This window comes from Salmo salar, chromosome ssa21, assembly GCF_905237065.1.
Source record: "Salmo salar chromosome ssa21, Ssal_v3.1, whole genome shotgun sequence".
NCBI lineage: Eukaryota > Metazoa > Chordata > Actinopteri > Salmoniformes > Salmonidae > Salmo > Salmo salar.
This window is the reverse complement of record NC_059462.1, coordinates 29097304-29124780: the sequence shown is the minus strand read 5'-3', so window position 1 is coordinate 29124780 and position 27477 is coordinate 29097304. Positions and strand designations below refer to the sequence as shown.

At 48.7% G+C, this 27477-nt stretch overlaps 1 protein-coding gene across 3 annotated transcripts in view; it reads left to right on the top strand.

Annotated features, from left to right (window-relative positions):
* Positions 1-26737, top strand: part of LOC106582101 (immunoglobulin superfamily member 3) — an 89634-nt gene extending 62897 nt beyond the window's left edge. For 2 of the 3 annotated variants that reach the window (XM_014164845.2, XM_014164846.2), the window contains exons 6-9: positions 1872-2312; positions 17877-18287; positions 22696-23124; positions 23531-26737. In XM_014164845.2, the coding sequence (XP_014020320.1) occupies positions 1872-2312; positions 17877-18287; positions 22696-23124; positions 23531-23781 (1532 nt within the window). In that variant the 3' untranslated portion in view covers positions 23782-26737. Of the gene's footprint in view, positions 1-1871; positions 2313-17876; positions 19969-22695; positions 23125-23530 lie in introns of those variants that run through there. The other variant, XM_045704655.1, reaches the window with a different exon arrangement.
* The last annotated feature ends 740 nt before the right edge of the window (positions 26738-27477 follow it).

The following is a 27477-nucleotide window of genomic DNA, read 5'->3' as shown; positions in this document are numbered from 1 at the left end:
CCGACCTTCAAACTCAGTGCCTCTTTGCTTGACATCATGGGAAAATCAAAAGAAATCAGCCAAGACCTCAGAAAAAAATTGCGGACCTCCACAAGTCTGGTTCACCCTTGGGAGCAATTTCCAAACGCCTGAAGGTACCACGTTCATCTGTACAAACAATAGTATGCAAGAATAAACACCACTGCTCCAAAACCGCCATAAAAAAGCCAGACTACGGTTTGCAACTGCACACGGGAACAAAGATAATACTTTTTGGGAAAAAAAGGTCTGATGAAACAAAAATATAACTATTTGGCCATAATGACCGTCTTTTTACGTTTGGAGGAAAAAGGCAGAGGCTTGCAAGCTGAAGACGGGACCAGCTTGTGGCTCAGTTGGTAGAGCATGGTGTTTGCAACGCCAGGGTTGTGGGTTCGATTCCCACGGGGGACCAGTACGGAGAAAAGAAATGTATGAAATTTATGCATTCACTACTGTAAGTCGCTCTGGATAAGAGCATCTGCTAAATGACTAAAATGTAAAATGAAGAACACCATCCCAACCGTGAAGCACGGGGGTGGCAGCATCATGTTGTGGGGGTGCATTTCTGCAGGAGGGTCTGGTGCACTTCACAAAATAAATGGCATCACGAGGATAGAAAATTACGTGGATATATTGAAGCAACATCTCAAGACATCAGTCAGGAAGTTAAAGCTTGGTTGTAAATGGGTCTTCCAAATGGACAATGATCCCAAACAAACCGGACTCCGTTACACCAGCTCTGTCAGGAGGAATGGGCCAAAATTCTCCCCTTATTGTGGGAAGATTGTGGAAGGCTACCCGAAATGTTTGACCCAAGTTAAACAATTTAAAGGCAATGCTACCAAATACTAATTGAGTGAATGTAAACTTCTGGCCCACTGGGAATGTGATGAAAGAAAGAAAAGCTGAAATAAATCACTCTCTACTATTATTCTGACATTTCACATTCTTAAAATAAAGTGGTGATCGTAACTGACCTAAGACAGGGAATTTTTACTAGGATTAAATGTCAGGAATTGTCAAAAACTGAGTTTATACATAAGATTTAGTACTGTGTATATGTGGTAGTGGTGGAGTAGGGGCCTGAGGGGACACAGTCTGTTGTAAAATCTGTGAATGTTTTGTAATGTTTTAAAATTGTATAAACTGCCTTAATTTTGCTGGACCCCAGGAATAGTAGCTGCTGCTTTGGCAGCAGCTAATGGGAATCCATAATAAATACAAACAACAAAGTCCAATGTAATGATATTGAGTTCAAAAGTTCTGTCTGGATCAAGTGCCATTCTGTGACTTTGGCTAATACGCCTTCTTTTTTTGCCGTGGTATTGAGTATCATGATACTAAACCTGGTATCAGTATCGAAGTCAATATTCTGGTATCGTGACACTAAGCCTTATACGTTATATGATCTATAGACACAGTTTACAACCTCTCTATACGGTTGTGTTTCAGAGGACAGTGAATGGATTCTAACGGCTAACTTGTTGATGGAAGGCAAGTTATTCAACTCTCACTGAATGCCACTTGGTCTTGCAATCCCTACTCCTTCCCTTCCCCTTTGTCTGTGTATTGAAACAGAGGGTTGCTCCCTTCAGGCTGTCACCACCGTGGCCTCTGTCATGCTGCCTGGCCTGCCACACTGCTTACCTCTCCAATCCTTTCACATACTTCATCAAGTGCCTAAGGAATAGCAGCTAGGAAATAGCAGCTAGGAAATAGGAGTTATGGAATAGGAATTAGGGAATAGGAACTAGTAATCCAATTTAGGGAAAAGGAGCTAGGGGTCAGTTTGGTATTTTGCGTTACTATCCAACATTAACACATCATTTCTTCTCTTCCTGTTTCCCCAGAATCCTCCTTCGTGGTTTCGGCGTCGTCGCGGACGCCTAGCGTGATCTTTGGCGACTCGTTTGATCTCCAGTGCCTGGTCAAGCCCCGCCATAACCCTCGTGTGCCCGCCTCCGTCACCTGGCGCTTCATGCCCACCAGCTCGGGTTCTGCCGGGGAGGGTGGTGAGGGTGGCACAGTGGGCGAGTTCCGAGACCTGGTGACGTTTACCCGTGAGGGCACGCTGCAGTGGGGCGAGCAGCTGCTTGGCCAGGGCACCCGCACCACCGTGGACCGTTCCCATGCCAACACCAACTTCAGGTTGTCTGTGACACGTGCTGGGCGTAGGGAGGCGGGGACATATCAGTGCTCTGCCCTCCTGTGGAGGAGGAACTACGACAACACCTGGAGCAAAGTGGCCAACAGGACGTCTAACCTGCTGGGGATCAGCGTGTTACAGCCAGGTGGGAGACACACACACACACACACACACACACACACACACACACACACACACACACACACACACACACACACACACACACACGCACGCCTTGAGCCATGTGGCCAACCAACCGCACTTCTGGACATGAATTAACACACAGAAAAGAGAAGCACACAGAATGACTGCGGTAGGCCTGAGGTCGGGGAATGTTTAGAGGTGAACATATGCTGCACAGGTTTTCTCCTCCCTGTCCTCCTTTGTTCTGTGAGAGTCCTGTACAGTCTGAGGAGTGAGTCCTGTATTAGCATTGTGTGTTCTGCCCATTAGGTCTGTGGTGCCATGAACCTATAGGTATTACTCTCTCTGCTCTAATTGCTCTCTCTCTCTCTGCTCTAATTGCTTTCGCTCTCTCTCTCTCTGCTCTAATTGCGCTCGCTCTCTGCTGTAATTGCTCTCGCTCTCTTGTTTACGGATTAATTGTGTGTGTGAGAGAGAGAGTGCTTGCGTGCGTGTTTCTGTGCGTGTGTAGCACTGGGCAGGGCTGAACCTCCTAATGGAGCAGTGTAATGTCCCCACTAGAGGTAGTGATCAGAGAGGAAAATAATGGGTGGAAAAAAAGAGAGGGACTGAGAAAGAGGGGGGGAGGAGGAATAGAAAGAGAGGTCCTTGAACTCTTTCCCTCATCAACAATTCACTAACTACACCCCATGGCATCACGCACTGCTGCAATAATAGGCTTTTATTCGCTCACACCCACACACACTGTATACCTTTCCTTTGGGATCCCTCATTGTCGACTAGGATTTCCCTCCAGGAGTCAGGGTTGTGGTGTGGGTCTGGCTGGCCGTGGGTCTGGAGATGGCTGATCTTGTCGGAGTGGGGGCAGAGGTGGTGGATAGGGGTGGCTGTTACACACACACACACACTGAACAACCCACTGATGACGTTGAGGCAGGGTTTGTGTGTAGTGGAGGTTAATGTCAGTGCTTGTGTTCCTGGGTTCCCAGGTTGTTTATGTAGTCTCTCTGTGAGGAGACTGAATTACATTTCTGACACTCTGGCCTTGAGCTGAGCTGAGGAGTGTTTCTGTTTGTGCAATGTGCACTACCTCATTAAAGTGTGTGTGGGTGTGCCTTGGAGTTGCTCCCTGTTTTCCTTCACCATCTACACACACACACACACACACACACACACACACACACACACACACACACACAGAGTCTTGTACAGCTAACCTTGTGGGCACACACAATTCAGTCCCATTCAAACTCCTATTTACCCTAACACATACTCTTACCCTAACCTTAACCCCAAAACCGAACCCTAACCCTAAAACTAACCCTAGCTCCTAAACCTAATTCTAACACTAATTCTAACCTTAACCCTAAACCCCCTAGAAATAGCATTTGACCTTGTGGGGTTCAACAAAATGTCCCCAGTTGGTCAAATTTTTGTTTGTTTACTATTCTTGTGGGGACTTCTGGTCCACACACACACACACACACACACACACACACACACACACACACACACACACACACACAGGAAGCTCCTGCTTAATGGGAATGGCTTTAGGAAAGCACTGGAGGCAAGCCCTACACCTGTGGTGTTCCTTTTATCCTGCCTGTGAGGCCGTTAGTGGGAGGATCAGCCTGGGGTTATACCACTTTACTGTCACTGAGACTGGCTGTGTGGGGTTATACCACTTTACTATCACTGAGACTGGCTGTGTGGAGTTATACCACTTTACTGTCACTGAGACTGGCTGTGTGGGGTTATACCACTTTACTGTCACTGAGACTGGCTGTGTGGGGTTATACCACTTTACTGTCACTGAGACTGGCTGTGTGGGGTTATACCACTTTACTGTCCCTGAGACTGGCTGTGTGGGGTTATACCACTTTACTATCACTGAGACTGGCTGTGTGGGGTTATACCACTTTACTGTCACTGAGACTGGCTGTGTGGGGTTATACCACTTTACTATCACTGAGACTGGCTGTGTGGGGTTATACCACTTTACTGTCACTGAGACTGGCTGTGTGGGGTTATACCACTTTACTATCACTGAGACTGGCTGTGTGGAGTTATACCACTTTACTGTCACTGAGACTGGCTGTGTGGGGTTATACCACTTTACTGTCACTGAGACTGGCTGTGTGGGGTTATACCACTTTACTGTCACTGAGACTGGCTGTGTGGGGTTATACCACTTTACTGTCCCTGAGACTGGCTGTGTGGGGTTATACCACTTTACTATCACTGAGACTGGCTGTGTGGGGTTATACCACTTTACTATCACTGAGACTGGCTGTGTGGGGTTATACCACTTTACTGTCACTGAGACTGGCTGTGTGGAGTTATACCACTTTACTGTCACTGAGACTGGCTGTGTGGGGTTATACCACTTTACTGTCACTGAGACTGGCTGTGTGGGGTTATACCACTTTACTGTCACTGAGACTGGCTGTGTGGGGTTATACCACTTTACTATCACTGAGACTGGCTGTGTGGGGTTATACCACTTTACTGTCACTGAGACTGGCTGTGTGGGGTTATACCACTTTACTGTCACTGAGACTGGCTGTGTGGGGTTATACCACTTTACTGTCACTGAGACTGGCTGTGTGGGGTTATGCCACTTTACTATCACTGAGACTGGCTGTGTGGGGTTATACCACTTTACTGTCACTGAGACTGGCTCTGTAGGGTTATACCACTTTACTGTCACTGAGACTGGCTGTGTGGGGTTATGCCACTTTACTGTCACTGAGACTGGCTGTGTGGGGTTATACCACTTTACTGTCACTGAGACTGGCTGTGTGGGGTTACGCCACTTTACTATCACTGAGACTGGCTGTGTGGGGTTACACCACTTTACTATCACTGAGACTGGCTGTGTGGGGTTATACCACTTTACTGTCACTGAGACTGGCTGTGTGTGTGTGACTGATGTACTACTGATGTGTCAAGGTGAGGCTGATTACAATTCAGCAGGGAGATGAGCTCAGTGACTCTGCTGATCAATAAGACAGCCAGCCAGTAGAATATAGTCAACTATACAGGGTTTCTCTCTCTGTCCCACTCCCTCTCTCACACACACAGCGACCTCAAACTATGTGCGCGCACACACACACACACACACACACACACACACACACAGGTCTGTGCTCTGAAGCAGTACAGGGACAGACAGTGTTCTGACCTTAGCCACTCAAGCTGAACACAGTCTCACAAGACCCTTCAGGAACCATTTGGCAATCGATTTATCATCCTGCACGCTTGTTTAGTTTCCCTGATGTGCACTTTACTGTCTTTACCCATAGTGAAGAGGACCGATGACACGCGCACACACATTTAGAAAATCAATGGAGCTCTCTTTCACTCTCTTCTGGCTCCGCACTGTCTCCATGACGATGTGATCAGTTACCTTGGAAAAGCTATCGGTTACCATGACGAAGTGATCAGTTATGGTGGCTATATGATAAGCCCATGTATAGGCTTGGGCTCACAGGAGTATTTGATTGGCTGTGAGGTGGACTAATCCAGCTCCCCCATTGGCTCCTCCATACTTTTTTTCTATTGTTTTAGTCAAATCCTGTTTTCCTCCTCAACTAGGCCTGACACACACACACACGCGTCACATGGCTCCATTTAGAGCCGTGATTCATCTGTCAGAATGTAGGCCGTCTCTTCTGTTTTCCCCTAGCTGTTTTCTTAAATGTTAACCACTCTTCGCTAAATGAGAGGCTGACATTTGCCGTTTCCACTTTCTCTCTCAAAGAAGCAGAAACGAGCGGAACAGGAGAGTGGGGGTAATGAGGTGTGAGCAAAGCTGGAGCATCACACAGCATCTGACCAAATACATTATTGAGAGACTTTAAATCATGCTTCCAGAGGTACCTGTACACTGACCCACCAGCCTGCTCAATATGTATGAGCTTCCTCACCACCGTGTGTGTGTGTGTGTGTGTGTGTGTGTGTGTGTGTGTGTGTGTGTGTGTGTGTGTGTGTGAGACTGACTGCTATGGTTGGGCGGTATCAAGATTTCATACCGTTTCTGTGCCATAGGGTGTTATGCCGTATTACCGAATGTGCACACAAGGGGCGCTATTGGACGGACGCACAAAACATTTTAGGCAACAGGGGTCTTGATCCAGGAGGGGATTGAATGTCTCTGCTGTAACCAAGACGCTTGACATCTAGCCAGTTAGTAAACCAAATGCATAGCTGGAGATAATTTATTTTACACATATTAGATTTGTTATAGTTAGACTTATAGCTTTTTTTTTACAGTAAAAATCATACCGTTGAAAATCATACCGTTGGTGTTTGGAAATACCCCGGTAGAAACGGTATATCGCCCAAGCCTAGTGACTGCATAATGCTACTCATATGCATACTCATGATGGGACAGTGCCTCTGACTGCACTGGGCCTCTGCTGGGCTGAGGATGATGTGTGAAGTGCATGAAAGGACTAGAGAGATGGAACGTGTGAGGCCTCGGCGCTAGCCTTGGCCCAGCATAGCCCCAGACCCAGCATAGCATCAGACCCAGCACCAGCATAGCCCCAGACCCAGCATAGCCTCAGCATCAGACCCAGCACCAGCATAGCCCCAGCATCAGACCCAGCACCAGCATAGCCCCAGCATCAGACCCAGCACCAGACTCAGCATAACCCCTGCACCAGCCTCAGGATAGCCCCAGCTCCCTACAGCCCTACAGAGCCCCAGCCCCAGCTCCCTACAGAGCCCCAGCTCCCTACAGGGCCCCAGCTCCCTACAGGGCCCCAGCTCCCTACAGGGCCCCAGCTCCCTACAGGGCCCCAGCTCCCTACAGGGCCCCAGCTCCCTACAGAGCCCCAGCTCCCTACAGAGCCCCAGCTCCCTACAGAGCCCCAGCTCCCTACAGAGCCCCAGCTCCCTACAACCCTACAGAGCCCCAGCCCCAGCTCCCTACAGAGCCCCAGCCCCAGCTCCCTACAGAGCCCCAGCCCCAGCTCCCTACAGAGCCCCAGCCCCAGCTCCCTACAGAGCCCCAGCCCCAGCTCCCTACAGAGCCCCAGCCCCAGCTCCCTACAGAGCCCCAGCCCCAGCTCCCTACAGAGCCCCAGCCCCAGCTCCCTACAGAGCCCCAGCCCCAGCTCCCCACAGAGCCCCAGCTCCCTACAGAGCCCCAGCTCCCTACAGAGCTCCAGCTCCCTACAGAGCCCCAACTCCAGCTCCCTACAGAGCTCCAGCTCCCTACAGAGCTCCAGCTCCCTACAGAGCTCCAGCTCCCTACAGAGCCCCAGCTCCAGCTCCCTACAGAGCCCCAGCTCCCTACAGAGCTCCAGCTCCCTACAGAGCCCCAGCTCCCTACAGAGCCCCAGCTTCCTACAGAGCCCCAGCTTCCTACAGAGCCCCAGCTTCCTACAGAGCCCCAGCTTCCTACAGAGCCCCAGCTTCCTACAGAGCCCCAGCTTCCTACAGAGCCCCAGCTCCCTACAGAGCCCCAGCTCCCTACAGAGCCCCAGCTCCCTACAACCCTACAGAGCCCCAGCTCCCTACAGATCCCCAGCTCCCTACAACCCTACAGAGCCCCAGCCCCAGCTCCCTACAGAGCCCCAGCCCCAGCTCCCTACAGAGCCCCAGCCCCAGCTCCCTACAGAGCCCCAGCCCCAGCTCCCTACAGAGCCCCAGCCCCAGCTCCCTACAGAGCCCCAGCTCCCTACAGAGCCCCAGCTCCCTACAGAGCCCCAGCCCCAGCTCCCTACAGAGCCCCAACTCCAGCTCCCTACAGAGCTCCAGCTCCCTACAGAGCCCCAGCTCCAGCTCCCTACAGAGCCCCAGCTCCAGCTCCCTACAGAGCTCCAGCTCCCTACAGAGCCCCAGCTTCCTACAGAGCCCCAGCTTCCTACAGAGCCCCAGCTTCCTACAGAGCCCCAGCTTCCTACAGAGCCCCAGCTTCCTACAGAGCCCCAGCTCCCTACAGAGCCCCAGCTCCCTACAGAGCCCCAGCTCCCTACAGAGCCCCAGCTCCCTACAGAGCCCCAGCTCCCTACAACCCTACAGAGCCCCAGCTCCCTACAGATCCCCAGCTCCCTACAACCCTACAGAGCCCCAGCCCCAGCTCCCTACAGAGCCCCAGCCCCAGCTCCCTACAGAGCCCCAGCCCCAGCTCCCTACAGAGCCCCAGCTCCCTACAGAGCCCCAGCTCCCTACAGAGCCCCAGCTCCCTACAGAGCCCCAGCCCCAGCTCCCTACAGAGCCCCAGCCCCAGCTCCCTACAGAGCCCCAGCTCCCTACAGAGCCCCAGCTCCCTACAGAGCCCCAGCTCCCTACTGAGCCCCAGCCCCACAGAGCCCCAGCCCCACAGAGCCCCAGCCCCACAGAGCCCCAGCCCCACAGAGCCCCAGCCCCACAGAGCCCCAGCCCCACAGAGCCCCAGCTCCCTACAGTCCTACAGAGCCCCAGCTCCCTACAGAGCCCCAGCTCCTTACAGAGCTCCAGCTCCAGCTCCCTACAGAGTCCCAGCTCCCTACAGAGTCCCAGCTCCCTACAGAGTCCCCAGCTCCCTACAGAGTCCCCAGCTCCCTACAGAGTCCCCAGCTCCCTACAGAGTCCCCAGCTCCCTACAGAGTCCCCAGCTCCCTACAGAGTCCCCAGCTCCCTACAGAGTCCCCAGCTCCCTACAGAGTCCCCAGCCCTACAGTCCTACAGAGCCCCAACCCTACAGTCCTACAGAGCCCCAACCTCAGCCCCTCTGGTAGGTGGGTTCTGGTCTTCTTCTCCAGGAACATAAAGATCTTTTCTGCTGCAGAAGGAGGCAGAGCGTCTGTTCTCCTATGTCCTCTCTATGGGAACTCTGATGCCTTGAACACATTGACTGAAATGAACCCCTAGATTAGAGGCTACCAGACACACACAAACTCCTGGATTCTGTCCCTGTGCATGAGTGTAATTATTTTCTATTGGAACATGCTTCTATGTAGTCTGACACACGGCTCACAGCGCACAAATGGAAGGAGGAATACTATACTCCTCCTGATTTGCGTTTTCTCTTTGTCTCTCTGTAAAACATAATAAGAGCAGACACATGTTCAGTCCTGCACATCACCAGGGAAGCTTCAGTCTCATCTCTACACAATCTAATACCAGCTCCTCATAACTCTCCCGCACCACACACACACACACACACACACACACACACACACACACAAACCATTATGCTGATTCTCCGTAATGAAGCCGGAGCTCAGATTAATGATGGTTTGGGGAATTTAATACATTTTCTTGTGTGTGTGTGTGTGCCCACATAGTTTGAGGAATGTGATATTAACGTTCCCTGGTTGTAGGCTGTGCTGGAATAAAAAGGGAGATGATGGTGTCCTACTTCCTGTCGAGAGAGCCATCTGGGGGGTCCACACCTACACTCTAGCCTACATGCTGTACATTTTCGTCATTTAGCAGACACTTATCCAGAGCAACTTACAGGAGCAATTAGGGTTAAGTGCCTTGCTCAAGGACACTTCGACAAATGTTTCACCTACTCGGCTCTGGGATTCGAACCAGCGACCGGTTACTGGCCCACCGCTCTTAACCGCTAGACTACAAGAACAGTATGCTGATTATTAATGGCACCCTATTCCCTATATAGTGCACTGCTTTTGACCAGAGCCCTGCTCAAACTATAGTCAAAAGTAGGGCACTCTATAGGGAAGCAGACATACAGTATGGTTTGAAGAGCTGGTCTTTGTAGCTGATACAGTATACATATGATGACATGTCCATCATACCTGTGTCAGTAAAGGGTGTCCCCCTGCTATTTCTATCTTCTACTCTCCCCCCTCTTTCTCGCTCTCCCCTCTTTGTATTTTTCTCTCCCGTCTTTCTGTCTCTCTCTCTCTCTCTCCCCTCTTTCTCTCTCTCTCTCTCCCCCCTCTTTCTCTCTCTCTCTCTCTCCCTCCCCTCTTTCTCTCTCTCTCTCTCTCCCTCCCCTCTTTCTCTCTCTCTCTCTCTCCCTCCCCTCTTTCTCTCTCTCTCTCTCCCTCCCCTCTTTCTCTCTCTCTCTCTCTCTCCCCTCTTTCTGTCTCTCTCTCTCTCCCCTCTTTCTGTCTCTCTCTCTCTCTCTCCCCTCTTTCTGTCTCTCTCTCTCTCCCCTCTTTCTCTCTCTCTCTCTCTCTCCCCTCTTTCTGTCTCTCTCTCTCCCCTCTTTCTCTCTCTCCCCCTCTTTCGCTGTCTCTCTCCTCTCTCTGCCCTCCTTTCCCCACCCCTTTACTATTCGCCGCCCCCTCCTGGTGGTGTCTTGGTGCCGAGTGCTAGTGAAGTGTCTTCAGTGTTAATGGCAGTAACAGCTCTCTCTGTGCCCACGCTCTCTTCATACCACCCAGCACAGCCCTTCTCCTCCTCCCCCAACCTTGTTATTGATAGCGTTACCGTCACCGTGGTGACGGGAGGTTCCCGCTTATCTGTGGATGGATTGCAGCTGTCCGTCTTCATTAGGGAGGAGTCGTCCACCCAACTCTCCAGTCACACGCCACGGGGCTCAGAGTTTCACAACCACCCTGACATAGCCTTCCTCCTTTTTATCTTGTCTTCTCTACCTCTGTCTTTCTCTCCCTTTCCTTCTCTTTACTCTTTCCTCTTCTTCTACTGCCCACAGTGACAGATTCTCTCGCTCTCTTGCTTTCTGTCTCTCTGTCTCTCGCTCTCTCTGTCTCTCGCTCTCTCTGTCTCTCGCTCTCCCTCTCTCTCCTGCACCCATCTTGTCTTCCTATTCGTCCTCTGTTCATTTTCTCTCCTCTCATGTCTCTCCAGATGTTGCTGTGGTGTTTTTACAGCGGTGGTGTGACATGGCTGAAGGGGTTGTTATTGTTGTGACTGGGATATGACGTCTTATCATGTTTGAGCTGTGCTGTGTACAGTTTTGATCTAACCCCCCAGGCACTGGTGTGTCTTCTACTGTCGGATTGGATATCTGCACTCCAAGCCCCCCTTCCTATCCCCCCCCCCCACACACACACACACACACACACACACACACACACACACACACACACACACACACACACACACACACAGTAGGTGATGAAATTAAGAGCCATTGTGTGAGAAAATAATTTCATAAAAGGCTTTTGATGAATCATGTCAGATTCAGACGCTCAAGGTCAGCTCATCTCTCCGTCTTCCTCGCAGACTGCACAGCCAGCCCACTGCACACACCTGCTGCTCGGGGGACACACACATACTCCCCCCCCTAATACACTACACTCCACACAGTCTATTGTGTCCTCTCTCTCTCTGTCTCATTCATCTCCAGGCCAGAGACTGTTCTGCAGTCAGCACTGGCTTCCCTCAACAATATCTATGACCACATTCCAGCACTGGTTTAATGGACATAAAGTGTTTTATGTTTACTGGCAGAGACCCACTTTCCCCTCACACACACACACATGGACCTACACATTGACCCACACACGCACAGACCCACGCACAGACCCACACACAGACCCACACACGCATGGACCCACCCACCCACGCATGGACCCACCCACCCACGCACGGACCCACCCACGCACGGACCCACCCACCCATCGCACGGACCCACCCACCCATCGCACGGACCCACCCACCCATCGCACGGACCCACCCACCCATCGCACGGACCCACCCACCCACACATCGCACGGACCCACCCACCCACACATCGCACGGACCCACCCACCCACCCACACATCGCACGGACCCACCCACACATCGCACAGACCCACACACACATCGCACAGACCCACACACACACGCACGCACGGACCCACCCACACATCGCTTTATTCTATCCCATTTCCCTGCCTGCTTCTGGGGGGGGGGTCATTAATCAGTACCTAGAGTTCCCCTGCCCTGACCCCCTAGCCTCTCTCCCTCTCTGCTCGCCTTCTCTCTCCCTCTCCTTCCCTCTCTTCCTCCCTCACCTCCCCCTTTCCAGTTAGGCCAGGCAGAGTCCAGTGATCAGTCTCTGAGACAGCAAGCAGGAGACAGAGGAGAAAGGCAGCTGGGCGTGTGCAGATCCCCATAATTACCTCAATCTTAATGACATTGCGGCGGGAGTGTGAGATTGGGGGGGTAATCTCCTTTTGACACAAAAGGATCAGAGATGCATCGGCATCATTAGCATAGAAATTAGGCTCCCCATTATAGCAGAAGAAGAGAGGAACAGCGGCTCCTCAGCCAGAGTAGAGGCCCATCCCTCATCCCTCCCCAAAGGGAACCCGCTCCGACCTCTCCCCAGAGGCAGGGCTCCGGGCTGGGGGAGCAGCAGGGAGGAGTGACCCAGCTGGACTGAGCCGTCCTCGGGGATGAGAGTGTGTCTAAGCCCTTGGTGTTGTACATCCGTTCTGGGCTCAGCCTGTTGCTAGGCTAATGCTAACGGCGGAGCAGGCCGGGTTTAAGACGTTAAGCCTCCCTGAGTTGAAACCCAAGAGACCCCCCTCTGGTCCCAAATCCTCCCAGGAGAACTCTCTCCCTCTTTTCTTTTAGCTTCCCCACATCTCCCATGATCCCTCTTGCCTCATCTCTTTGCTGCTCCTCCTGATCTGCTCTCTTTATTTAATTCATCTACCTTCTCCATTCATCCTCTAATCCCCCATGTCCTCTCCCTCTTTCTCTCTGACTTATTTCTTGCCCACTGCCTCAAAGACACCTCTGAGGACTTTTATGCCTGAAATACTGAAACATATTTCACCAAAAGGCCTGTGTAGGTGGAGAGACAATAGCAGGCCATTAGGCTGAGTGGGGTCTAATCACATTTTCTCTGGCCCAAATTGCACCCAATTCCCTATATAATAGTCCAGTATTTTGACCAGGGCACATAGGGTTCTGGTGAAAAGTAGTGCACCATGTAGGTAATTTGGTGCCATTTGTGATGCATCCAATGTCCCTGATGTCAAGCCTTTCAGATGAATGATCATAAAGCACCAAAATATGAACCAGAGAACCACAACACCTTCCTGTCGGAGTTCTTCATTGGAGCCTCATGAATATACATGAGCCTGTAGGTGAGCCTGCTGAATATTCATGTCCTGGCAGGTGATGAGACTGGCTGTCTGGATTATTTCTAGAAGGTTTCTTTGTTCTACATACTATTGAATACTGTACATCCCTATGGTCGGGCTGTTTTGCAACGGCCTGTGGACTGTAGTTGATAGCGTTTCATTGAGTTCAGACAGACGGGCGGTGTTCTGATTAGACTGGTAGAGAGTGATGGTAAGAGGTTGGAAAGATACTACAGAGCACAGCCTTAACAGTGCACTTTTCCTTCCTACCTCCTGGACCGTAAAATACTTCCCAAAATATGTTTTAATCTGTTCCCGCACTTGGTTCGGTAAATAAAGAACCGCTTCGCAGAGTTGTGGCATATAGCTATGAGGAGAGTGAAGACGGAACGTGTGCATGTGTTGGGCATAAAGTTTGTATTCCGGCCTGCGTTCTGGATGTGAATGGGGCTGTGTTTGTGGCCATTGTGTGCTTTACGCCACTGATAAATAAGGGGCTTTATCTGGGCTCGGCAGCACACTCTGCCATTAACACCTTCTGATGATAAATTGGACACACTCAGGGAAGAAAGAGAAAGGGGGTGGTTTCGATTAGCTTCTTAGAGAGCGTAAAAGTGTGTGCTCCTAACGATGCCACGTGCTCTGCACACTGCTAACAAACTCCAACCGCCACACACACACACACACACACACACACACACACACACACACAGAATCTTGTTTCATTTTCCAACAAAGAGAAAACACTCACTCTGTTTTAGGAGAGTGAGGGGCTGAATGTTAATAAACTGGTCATTTAATCATGCCTGGCTATGGCAGTGCAGGGCTCTTTGGCAGTGTTTAATTTGGTCTGTTCCCTCACTGGGAGACCCAGCGGGACTGTCTAAGGTATTCAAGCCACACTCTCAGTAGCGTTTACTTCAAAGTTAACTTATAAAATGAGCATTTTCTCATCTATCATCTAGTATCTGATTAGCTCCCAATTCCCAGAATAGGCCCCTTTCACTGACCAGAGTATGGAGAGATAAGAATCATACAAAGGATCTCAGCAGTACTCACTATCTCTTGTACTGGTGAGAGATTACACAGAGCTGAGAGGGAGAGTAGAACAAATCTGAGCCTGTTGCGCACACACACACACACACACACACACACACACACACTTTAAATACTTTATTTGAATCAACATATTACATCGCACACACACACACACACCCACTTTAAATACTTTATTTGAATTAACATATTACATCATGCACACACACTTTAAATACTTTATTTGAATCCACATTACATCACACACACACACACACAGGCATAGGGCCTGGGTTTGAGTGACACACCAGCTAATGCAGAACATAGATGACAAGTGTTTCCAATTATGGATTTGTCTTACTTTGGGTAAGAAACACAGACCCACACACTCGTGCAGAACATGCAAACACAATTAACATAGACATTGACAGACTCGCTAAAACACACACACACACACAGAATCCCGCAGTAAACGGAACTGGCAATACCTATGCATGATGTATGGCCTTGTAACAGATGTGTGATTGAACAAATCTCTACATATATATGCTCTTTTCCCAAAGCATCAACACCACACACACACACACACACACACACACACACACACACACACACACACACACAGAAAACCCGGTCGATCCCTGCACATACACTGAGTGTACAAAACATTAGGAACACCGGCTCCTTGACATAGACTGACCAGGTAAAATCTATAATTCTTTATTGATGTCACTTGTTAAATCCACTTCAACCAGTGTAGATGAAGGGGAGGAGACAGGTTAAAGAATGATTTTTAAGCCTTGAAACATGGATTGTGTATGTGTGCCATTCAGAGGGTGAATGGGGAAGACATGTTTTCAGTGCCTTTGAAAGGGGTATGGTGGTAGGTGCCAGGCGCACCTGTTTGAGTGTGTCAAGAACTGCAACGCTGCTGGGTTTGCTCAACAGTTTCCCATATGTTTCAAGAATGGTCCACCAACCAAAGGACATCCAGCCAACTTGACACAACTATGGGAAGCATTGGAGTCAACATGGGCCAGCTTCCCTGTGGAACGCTTTCGTCACATTGTAGAGCCCATGCCCCGACAAATTCAGGCTGTTCTGAGGGCAAAAGGGAGGGGTGCAACTCAATATTAGGAAGGTGTTCCTAATGTTTTGTACTCTGTGTACAGCATGCACGTCCTATTCCCAGTCCATGTACTCTACATCCTCATCCCCACAGCCCTGTTTTTTGCCTCAGTTCCTGTTGAAGACAAACGCATTTTAAATGTGGTTGGAACGTGCGCAAGTTTGTGTTTGTGGTCCTGGTGCGAAGTCTCTCCCCCACTCTCTCTGCAGTGTGAAAAGGTTTTCACTGGTCTTGTATTGAGCACCACTGTGTACTTCTTCCTATGAAGCTGAAGCCACGGGACCTGTTTCAGCGCTCATAATGACTTAATGCCTTTTATAATGGATTATAATGCACCATAATGGCCTTGAATGGCTGGTAATTGGTCAGGCTTTGAAGTTGAACAGGCCTTTTTGTAAACACTGGTCCAAGGCAACAGGCTTATATCCCACCCACTCTCCTGTGTTTTCCAAATGGATTCTAACTTCAAATGGGGGAAAACAGCGAGGTGCTTTGTCCTGTGCCAATCCAATCCAGCACGGCTCCGCTCCAGGTGATACCGAGGTAATTCTCTCCTGGATTCTGGAGGGTTCGTCTGTAATTCCGGCTGGAGTGGTTGTTGGGGTTGGGAGTGTTCAGAGCGGGTCTCTCTCCAGTGTGTAGCCAGCCGAAGATGACTCATTTCGGAACTCACTCAAGAGGCCATTGTGGAGAGGAAAGAGGGCTGTGAAAATGCATCTTAGAGCACGGCCAAATGCTAGCTCTCTCTCTCTCACACACACACGCTCTGACCATCCAAGCACATTCACCAATCTGTGAGTAAGGGTGAAATTCTCTAGGCAGATGGTTGTGACTCCAGGCAGTCATTCCTATCAAAGCTCAGCACAGGCAAATGGGAGGGTGTGTGTGTGTGTGTGTGTGTGTGTGTGTGTGTGTGTGTGTGTGTGTGTGTGTGTGTGTGTGTATTTGTCCTATTTCATGCCCTAGTGTTCAAATGAGAATGGTGAATTAAATCTGTTCTCTTTTACATTGATTATAATGTACCTTTTCATGTGTGACCTAGTTAATGTTTTAGTTGATCAGGGTGTGTGTGTGTTTGTGTGTACACGCACTGTGTTTTCTCTCCTTTAAGCCTCCAACTGAGGCGCCGGTCGGTCACACTTGATGTACCTGTAGCTAATCCAATCTCACACTTGATGTCCCTTTAACCAATTCAGTCACAGCGCCCTGAGCCCCATCCTAACACTACCTCCCTGACATCATATTCTAGCAGTGCCTCCCTCCATATCTCCCTCTCTTCCTCCCTCTAACTCCCACAGGCCTCTTACGCCTCCTCCTCCTCATTTCTCCATCTTTTTCTCTTTTTCTCTCCCACAGCTCAGATTCCTTAATCTCTCCCTCTCTTTCTTTGCCCCTCTCGCTTTTAAACTGAGTCTTGCATACCCCTATTCCCTTCATCTTTCCCTCCTAAATATTTTCCTCTCACCCACCCAACTTATTAAAGGCCTATCTTTTTTTTTTTGTTGTAATTTACACCCTTTTTCTCCCCAATTTTGTGATATTCAATTGCATTCTTGTCTCATCGCTGCAACTCCCCAACGGGCTCGGGAGGCGAAGGTCGAGTCATGAGCCCTCTGAAACATGACCCACCAAGCCACGCTTCTTAACACCCGCCCGCTTAACCCGGAAGCCAGCCGCAACAATGTCTCGGAGGAAACACCGTTCAACTGATGACCGAAGTCAGCCTGCAGGCGCCCGGCCTGCTACAAGGAGTCGCTAGAGTAGGATGAGCCAAGTTAAGCCCCCCCCCCGGGCCAAACCGTCCGCTAACCCAGACAACACTGGGCCAATTGTGCGCAATCGAACCCAGGTCTGTAGTGACGCCTCAAGCTTTGCAATGCAGTGCCTTAGACTGCTGCGCCACTCGGGAGGCCCCGAGGCCTCTCTTTTCATCCCTCTCTGTCGTACACTGACAGCCTTCCCTTCCATCTCTCCCTGCCTCTCCTCCACCCACACACTAATATCCTCTCTTTTTCGGCAGGAAATGAAGACCGCCTCAACAAGTCTGTCACAAACAGAAATGACATTGTGGACCTGTCACCACCATTCACCTGTTTCTATAAACACTGAAATAACTGTTTCCTCTCTCTCCTCTTCCTCCCCCCACTACCTTCCTACCCTCCCTCTCTTCCCCTCTCTCTCTCCTCTTCCTCCCCCCCACTACCTTCCTACCCTCCCTCTCTTCCCCTCTCTCCTCCTCCTCCCCCCACTACCTTCCTACCCTCCCTCTCTTCCCCCCTCTCTCTCCTCTTCCTCCCCCCACTACCTTCCTACCCTCCCTCTCTTCCCCTCTCTCACTACTTCCCCCCTCCATTCCTCTCCCCCCTGTCTCTCTCCCTCTCCTCCACAGTGAGTAAGCTGCGGGTGCAGAAGACCAACCAATCCCTGGTCTACCTGGAGGACAGTCGTGTGCGCGTCAACTGCTCCGTGGCGTCCCAGACCAGCCAAGACTCCCAGCATGCCGTGCTCTGGTATGTGCGCCGTGCGGAGGGTGCCGAGGCCGATGAACTACTGCTGAGGATCGAGCGCTCGGGTGCGTTTGAATATGGCGCGTATGCGGACGAGGAGAGGTTGAGGCGACGAGTGCAAGCTGAGAGGCTGTCGCCACGGCTCTACGCGCTGACATTGAACAGGGCGGAGAGCAGCGACTCTGGGACGTACTACTGCCTGGTGGAGGAGTGGCTCACAGACCCAGACGGAGCCTGGTACAGACTGGCACGGGACTCCTCAGGATTCACACAGGTCCTAGTCAGACAACCAGGTGAGGACGGAGAGGAGGGAACAAGGGGAGGGATGATGGGAGGGATATAGAGATGAATGGGATGAAGCCTGGTACAGACTGGCACATGACTCCTCGAGCTTCACACAGGTCCTGGTACGACAACCAAGTGAAAACAGAGAGGAGGTATACTGGTACAAACTGGCACGGGACTCCAAACTCAGCCTTTACACACAGAAATCTTCCTAAGAGAAACAGCAAAAGCCCAGTGTCTCTCTCTGTAGTGGTTAGCAGCTGCTGTTCTCAACCCATGTGGTTCATTTATCTTCTGGCAGTGACCAGTTGTGCCCTCTCCCCCTGCCCTCAAGGTCGTCTCGCTCTGATGACCTCATCACCATCCACCTGCCCCAGGCAGAGCTCAGGTGGACGTGGTGGGTGTTGCCCTGGTGCCAAATGGGCAGAGCCTGGCAGAGCTGAGGGGCATAACCCACCTGCCCATAATAAGTCAATGCTGTGCCCCCACCGACACCAACTACACACAACCTCACCTCAGCCCCATGCCACCCTACCCACCGAACTGCTACCTTAATCCCCTCAAACCCAATGGCCCCAACCCTACCATGTACTATACAGACTTCCAAGCCCCCCTCCTAGGGCTGGGAGATAGAGCTGATTCATTTCAATGTATGTTTTTGCATGATATTCCAAATGTCTGTACTGCAAGAGTCAAGTTGTTTTCCGTTTTTATGAGCGTTTATGTCTGCTTGTTGTCTTTTTGGTCTCGTCTCCTTCGCTCCTTCTGTGCTGTGTGCACCTTCCCATTTACACCATCTCAGCATATAATGACGAGATGCTCATATCTCCACTCTAACAATGGGAGGTGTCCCAAATGCGTGAAGGCAGAAACGTATTGGCCTTAATTTGGACCGATTTTGGCGAAAGTGAAACCTCTCGCTTCGCCTCTTCCTCTCCGTTTACACACACACACACCCCAAGATCACTTCTTCCTTTCTGACAAGCGGTTTGGTCCAACAGAAACAGTCATATGGACACTGAAACAGAGACATTATTTTACTGTAATAGAGAAGTTAACCTTTCTAATGATACCATTTTTATGTCTCAACTCCTGAAATTGCTCGCAGAGCAGATGTTACTAAAACAGAAGTATCAATGGACATTGATTCTGGAGAATGAAGGCTCAGTTTGTCGTGCACCCGCATTGGCGGTAACACATACCGCTAGCAGCATTTATCCAAAGACTGTTATACTAGCTGTCTAGTCTGTGTTTTATAAATGCGCAATAAGCATAAAACACAATTAGATCATGAATTGGCAATTTGTTCTCATTCTGAAAAATAAGGTAGGCCACTTGATTTCAACACCTGAACAAAGTGGACAGGCTGGCAATCGGAGACGGACAGAAGGGTGTGTTCATAACAATTCAACTGTTCTGCCTTGTTGGCTTAACTTGAAATATAAAGATTAGCTGGCTACTCACTAGCATGTGGGCTTGTGCTTGAGAGATTGTTTATGAGACCTGTGTTAATTTTTCTAATGCCTGTAACAAGAAGATGGTCATTATTAGTGAATGTGCATTATGCATGTTTCTGGTTATAATTTTATTTTAAAGCCATTTGTATTGACATATTTAAAAGCCAGATCAGTGATTGCAAAAAGCAGGTTAAACTACACGGAACAAAAATAAACGCAACAAGGTGTTGGTCCCATGTTTCACGAGCTGAAATAAAACATCCCAGAAATGTTCCATGTGCACGAAAAGCTTATTTCTCAAAGGTTTTGTGCACAGATTTGTTTACACCCCTGTTAGTGAGCATTTCTCCTTTGCCAAGATAATCCATCCACCTGACCAGTGTGGCATATCAATCACACAGGTGCACCGTGTGCTGGGGACAATTAAAGGCCACTCTAAAATGCAGTTTTGTCACTGATGTCCACAGATGACTCAAGTTGAGGGAGCATGCAATTGGCATGCTGACTGCAGGAATGTCCACCAAAGCTGTTGTCAGAGAATTTAATGTGCATTTCTCTACCATAAGCCACCTCCAATGTCGTTTTAGAGAATTTGGCAGTACGTTCAACCGGCCTCACAATCGCAGACCACGTGTATGGCGCCGTGTGGGCGAGCGGTTTGCTGAGGTCAATGTTGTGAACAGAGTGCCCCATGGTGGCAGTGAGGTAATGGTATGGGAAGGTATAAGCTACTGACAACAAACACAATTGCATTTTATTGATGTCAGTTTGAATACACAGAGATACCGTGACGAGATCCTTAGGCCCATAGTCGTGCTATTCAACTCATGTTTCAGGGTCTAAGGCACTGCATCTCAGTGCTAGAGGCGTCACTACAGACCCTGGTTCGATCCCGGGCTGTATCACAACCGGACGTGATCGGGAGTCCCATAGGGCGCCGCACAATTGGCCCAGCGTCGTCCAGGTTCGGGGAGGGTTTGGCCGGGTTAGGCCGTCATTGTAAAATAAGAATTTGTTCTTTAACTGATATGCCTAGTTAAATAAAGGTTAAATAAAATATGTCCCAGTTCTTCCGTGGCCTGCATACTCAGACATGTCACCCATTGAGCATATTTGAGATGCTCTGGATTGACGTGTACTACAGCGTGTTCCAGTTCCCACCAATATCCAGCAACTTCACACAGCCATTGAAGAGGAGTAGGACAACATTCCACAGGCCAATCAACAGCCTGATCAACTCTATGCGAAGGAGATGTCGTGCTGCATGAGGTAAATGGTGGTCACACCAGATACTGACTGGTTGTCTGATCCACATCCCTACTTTTTTTTTGGTAAGGTATCTGTGACCAACAGATCTATATCTGTATTCCTAGTCATGTGAAATCCATAGATTAGGGCCTAATGAATTTATTTCAATTGACTGATTTGCTTATATGAACTGTAACGAAGTAAAATCTTTTAAATTGTTGAATGTTGCTTTTTATATTTTTGTTCAGTATATTTTGATCAAATTAAGTACATTATTAGTGGGTTTTATGGTTGTGGAAGGATTATATTTATTTCACACGCCCTAAATTCATTACATTATTGCTGACTGTTTGAAATGCAGTGTATTTGACCTTTAATTGTACAACTAAGCTGATTTAGAGAAGAAAAAAATGGATATGTATATCGTGATTCGCCCATAAGTTAGAAAAATCGAGATATGATTTTTAGGCCATATCGCCTGCCCAATCACCTCCCCTCCACCCAGCTACCCCGCTATTACCCTCCTCTCTCTGACCCCCAAAGGAAGGTGACTGTTTATAGACAAACATGGCTACACCCTCCCCTAACATCTCTGAAAGCAATCTGTTGTGCCAGGGGTCCTGTGAGTAGGGCATTGTAAATGCAGGGTGAAATGTGCGGGTGTCCGTGGCATCTGCCCAACTGCAACATCAGACAGAAGGCCTGGAGCTGGTCAGGGAGCAACAGCACTCATATGTTATTTTAGCAGGAAAGTGGACACTTCTTCCCCACATACAAGAATGCTGAAAAACACATTGCAGAAACATATCTGTTTCCTTCAAGTGCACGCCCTTGTGCATGTGTGTATTCATGATTGTGTGTGCATGCATATCAGGGGATCACTTTGTTTGTGTCTCACCTCTGTTTCCTTCAGGATCCCAAGGCTCACCAGGGGATTGGGTTATTATCAAACACCATATCAGGGAGTGCTCATTCCATATAGTTATACATGTACGGCTATATAAATATATAATGATGGGCTGCAAATTTACAGGCCTGATTTCCCAGGTGGCTGTTGGGAGGGTCTCATTAAGGTGCTAAAGAATGCAGTCACCCAGGAAGTCAAACAGAAATGGTTCAGAGGAAAAATGAGATGCCAGTTCTCCCCTTGTCTGTCTTCTTTCCCTCTGCTCTCTCCTTTTTAACAAGAAGAAACATTACAGACAGCCTGATCTAGCAGAGTCTTTTCAAGTTCAGTTCTTTTTACTTGTTCTAACTGGGTCAGTGTACAGGCCCTGTAGGAGTGTAGCCATCCCACACAGACACTCTCCCCCTGGGCTAGTAGCCTCGAAGAGGGAGGGAGGCCTGGGCCTGGAGCAGAACAGCAGACTGGAAAGGCCATGGACAGCTGGTGGGGCTAGTTACCCTATTAGACAATTTTTTTAGGATTTGGGGTTTTGGCATTTAAGGGTAGTTGGGCACGTAAAACTGACAATGAGAGATTTTGCTATCGACTTGAGTTTATGATTGTGTGTTGAGCTTTTGAAGTATATAATGATTTGAAGCACAGTTTTCTGTTTCAAGGCATGACAATTATTCTGCCCAAGAAATGAGCTTCAATTGGAATTTTCTTCTATTCCCCCCCCCTCTCTCTCTTCCTCCCTCACTCCCTTCCTTCACCCTTTTTTTCCTCCCTCCCTCACTCCCCCCCCCTTCCTCCCTCTCTCTGCAGAGGTGCGGTTGCAGGTGGAGGAGTCGGAGTCTAACATCACTGTGTCCCAGTCTGGTTCCATCCGGTTGGGCTGCAGCATCCCTTCCCAGTCCTCCCGAGACTCCCGCTTCTCCGTGTCCTGGTACGTGGAGCGCCTCGAGGAGGAAGATGAGGAAGAGGAAGACCAGTTGTGTGTGTTCTCCATTGGACACGATGCCGTGTTTGGGAACGGGAACTGTAGCCCCACCGAGGAGGCGGGGCCTAACTCACGTCTGCAGTTTGAGAGGACAACCTCTGACCTCTACAGCCTGACCATCCAGGGAGCACGGCCTGCTGACACAGGGCGCTACTACTGTCACGTGGAGGAGTGGCTGCTCAACCCCCGCAACGCCTGGTATCGCCTGGCGACCAACAACTCTGGTGTCACCATCGTCACCGTGATCCAGCAGGGTAAATCAATCAATCTAATGTTTATTTTTAATAGTGCTTTTTAAAATAAAACAGATGGTACCACATGGTGAATAACAATGGCCTGGGGCTACAAAAACAACATTTCGGTTGCACTGCGTTTTTTTCCAACCCTGGCCAACCAACTCCTCCCATTTGTATCATTCTACAGATGGCATATGAGATCATTGGCTCGTGCTGATCTTACTGGTGATTCTGGTCTGAGTTAGTACTGACACAGTCACTATGACTATAGACTGCTATTAGTAGCATGCCAAATAAACATCAAACTACACAATAATGGAATGCTCTCCATTGATGTCATTTTTTCATCCATATCGCACTCATCCAATTCTCTTCTTTCCCTTCTCTCTATCTTCTCTCCATCTTTCTCTCTCTCTCCCCACAGTCTCCACACTGCAGTCGGTGGTGTGCTCCAATGACTCTCTCTTCTACTTTATCTTCTTCTACCCGTTCCCCATCTTCGGCATCCTCCTCATCGCCGTGCTCCTGGTGCGCTATAAGAGCCGTAGCCACAGCAAGTCCCAGGAGGGCAAGAACGGCGCCCCCTTACTGTGGATCAAAGAACCCCACCTCAGCTACTCGCCCACCTGCCTGGACCCACCTGCCCTCAGCCTGCACCCTGGCTCAGTGGAGTAAGGAAGCAACCCATAACCCTCCACCACCCCGTACTCATCGAGGATCCAACCAATACCACGCCAGGGAGGGTCTACTTCGGACCTCCACCTGACCAATCACTGCTGTGCCCAAGCTGTCAGTCAATCTGTTCGTCCATGTATAATCCCCCCCCCGTGGTTGCCCCGGCTGTGCTGGCTGCCTGTCTGTGAGATACTCTGCAGCGGCCCTGTCGTGTGTGTGTGGAAGTGTGTGTTTGCGCCAAATGTGCAGCCGTGTGTGTGTTTGGAACTGTGAGTGTATGTATCTCTCGCTATCATCTTCTCTTTGTCCAGTGAAAAACATAGCTATAGTTCTTTTTCTTTTTTTATTCTGTTTTTCAAAAGATGTCTGCTAGAATGATACAATCTGGGAACAAGAAAATGACTAGTCAAGGACCCTATATGGGCATACTGTTCTGTACTGAACTGAGGACGTAGTGAGGATGATAAGGAATCTCTCTCTCTGTGCTCGTTTGACTTAGCACTGAACTCAGATCAGTCCCTGCCTGGCCTTATACCTTGGTTACCATAGCGAGGGCCCTTTTCAGACTGACTCCAGAGCTGTGGACTAGACTGCCGCAGAAACACACATAGACAATTAGAAGAGATGTGTGCGTGACAATGTGAAAGTGTGTGTGTGTTCACCCACCTGTCTCCTCAGTGTGTTTGCCTTGGCAGACAGAGACAGACCTGGCGAGCCCATTGAACATTGCCAGACACTAGGCATCAGTGTGAATGCACACCTCTTCTCCTCCTCTCCAAACAGTGAGAACGAGGGAAAGAGAGAAGGAAGGAGGATAAATGAACATATTTTTGACATGAGGGATATTTCAGTGCCAAGAACTTATTCCAGGCTGTCCTCTGCAACAAATGTTTGAAGTTTAAAGGGGCGAGCAAAGCCGATTGGCTCTGAGGCACTCTGTAAATATGGCTGCCGACCCCATGCTGGGGGATTATAGGCCTTGTAGGCAGAAAGGGTGATTTTTACGCTTATGTTAAACCCGTTGAGTAGTTTCTGCATAAATGTATTGACACAGTGGAATTTATTGACTGAAATGAAATTCTCTGCCATTTCATACGCTGTCTGCTATTACTACCACATGCTGTCTTTAATAGACATGAATTAATGGGTACAAGCTGTGCAGCTCTTAGAAATTCCTGTAGAGGGGAGGTGAGCCACAAAACATATCATCGCTAGAGATGTGTGTAGAGGTTAAGTACATGCATATTAAAACACACACACACACACACACACACACAACCAGCTCTTTGGACAACGTGTAGAGAAAACAAAAGCATCCCCAAAAACCGATTACCAACACACCATGGGAATTAATATCAAGTCTGATTTTATTAGGATTTTTTGTACCTTCATTTATATATTTTTGTTATTTTATACTGTTTTGCATAGTTCATGTACATGTCTTTTTAAAATTCTCCAAGAACTGCTCTTCTACTTGCGTTGCCAGGCAACCACACCACACAGATACAACGTCATGATAACACTGTGCTGTGTGTCCATAGTCACAGGCACTGAAATGTCGTAGATATAGAAATGCTAGATTAATTTGTTCTGCGCAGTCAGTGGCATCACATTGAAGATTTATGTTTTGGCCAGTGTGGAAACACTAACTAAATGCTCTATACCTGTATTGGAAACCTAGCAGCTTCACTATAGAATGTACAGTAGATTAACAGCGAGAGTCACAAAATGATCCACTTTAAGCTTTTGCTCGTCTTGTTTATTTATTGAAATGTACCGTGGCACCTAGTTAGGATGTGTGAGCTCCATAGAAATGCATTAGACTGCCATAGATGACTGGACCGAAGCCGGCCTCTCGTGGACTGTGGATGTTTCCCCCATGACCTACAGTACACATGGCAGAAGGGTTGGGAATCAGTCCCATTCCCATAGTATGGAACGGCCGGGAGAGGAAGTGTGACATTCCTGTTCCGTAAAATAACCCTTTCACTGCCAGACAGACTGCTGAAAGCTCTTGTCATTCTCTTCTCAATCGTGTCAAAATGTATATTGCATGACAATATTGCAGGAAGCGTTTTGATGTTTTGTAACCTTCAAACTTTTTAGCGTCGTGTTAGTGTGACCGAGCGATGCCAAGCCCTTCACTTCCTGTGCCAAGTGTCAGACGGATCTAAAGAATAGGAAGTCACTTTGAACAGCAGATTTATGGGGGAGGGAGAACAACTTTTTGGTTGTTTCTATTCTTTTCCATCTGCCATTCAAATCCTGAGAGAGCGGAAGGCCTCATCACCTGCATTGGTTGACAGCTATAGAACAATGCTTTCATGTGTGTATGTGTAGGTGTTTAGCTGTAGCACCAGGCTATGTTAGCTAGTTAGGTCAGCAGCGCGATATTTACTTATTTGCTCTAGGCTAGATCTATCCATCATTGGGTTAGATGTTGTTTTTAGCAGCGGGCAGGATCTCTGAATCTAAACCAGGAAGTGGAGGGTGCGGCTTTGGTGTGTGATGTCACAGTGCCACAGTGCGTAATTGGAGCTGTGTTGTACTCTGAACGGTGTTTTTGTAGTAATCAACATCCCTAGACGAAATCCTAAATGCTCTCCAGACGTTCTGACAGTGTTGTAGCTGCGTTACGAGGGCTGCATGCAGTGACTGTGTGCTGGCTCCAGATTTAGCTGTAAAATAACTGTAGTGATGTGTTCAGTTCAGCCAGTGCTGCTTTTTTCCAGTGATGTACTTTTTGTTATTTTTTTTATCTATGATAAATGATAGTGCACTGAAATGAAAAGGAAGGCCATAGCTTTTTTTAAACGCTTGTGTTTTTCGTGTATATGACATGTTTTTCTTGATTTTAATTCTGATATATATTCTATTGAATAGTAACCACTGCTATCATTCAAAAGGCACTTTGCTATTCTGTCAGTTTATTGCAATAAAAACATGTTCAGTGCAACCTTAGGTGTTGACATTCCTCCTGACCCTTCTACATATTTCCTTCTATAAACCTCCAGACATAGGCGCCTGAGCAATGGAGCAAACAGAACAGCTGACACTTTCAAAATAGGGGTACAAACTTGTTTTGCACCCCCACTTTTTGTAAACCAGAAAATGACCATGAATCATTGTTTAATTTGTCCTTTTCAACATTTTAAGCTAGTCTGTATTAAAACCAATCCATTTTAGATTTTAATGAACAGATGGCATTTTTCACCACCTCCCCCCTCGCCTCAAGATGAATGGTTTTGACCACTAAAGTTTTGCTTTGCTCCGGTGAGCATGCCAATTGCACGCTCCCTCAACACTTGAGACATCTGTGGCATTGTGTTGTGACAAAACTGCACATTTTAGTGGCCTTTTGTCTCCGGTGCAATGATCATGCTGTTTGAACCGCTTCGTGATATGCCACACCTGTCCGGTAGATGAATTATCTTGACAAAAAGATCAAATGCTCACTAACAGGGGTGTAAACAAATTTGTGCACTAAATTTTACAGAAATAAGCTTTTTGAGCGTATGGAACATTTCTGGGAACTTTTTTCAGCTCATGAAACATGGGACCAGCACATCGAAATTTATGATAAACGACAAATTAACCCTTTACACACGTGCTCATGTACTGCTTGAAAATGTCACATTTGGACAAGTGGCTAAATTGTAATGCAGTGGCTATACAGTAACATGCTATACATGACGT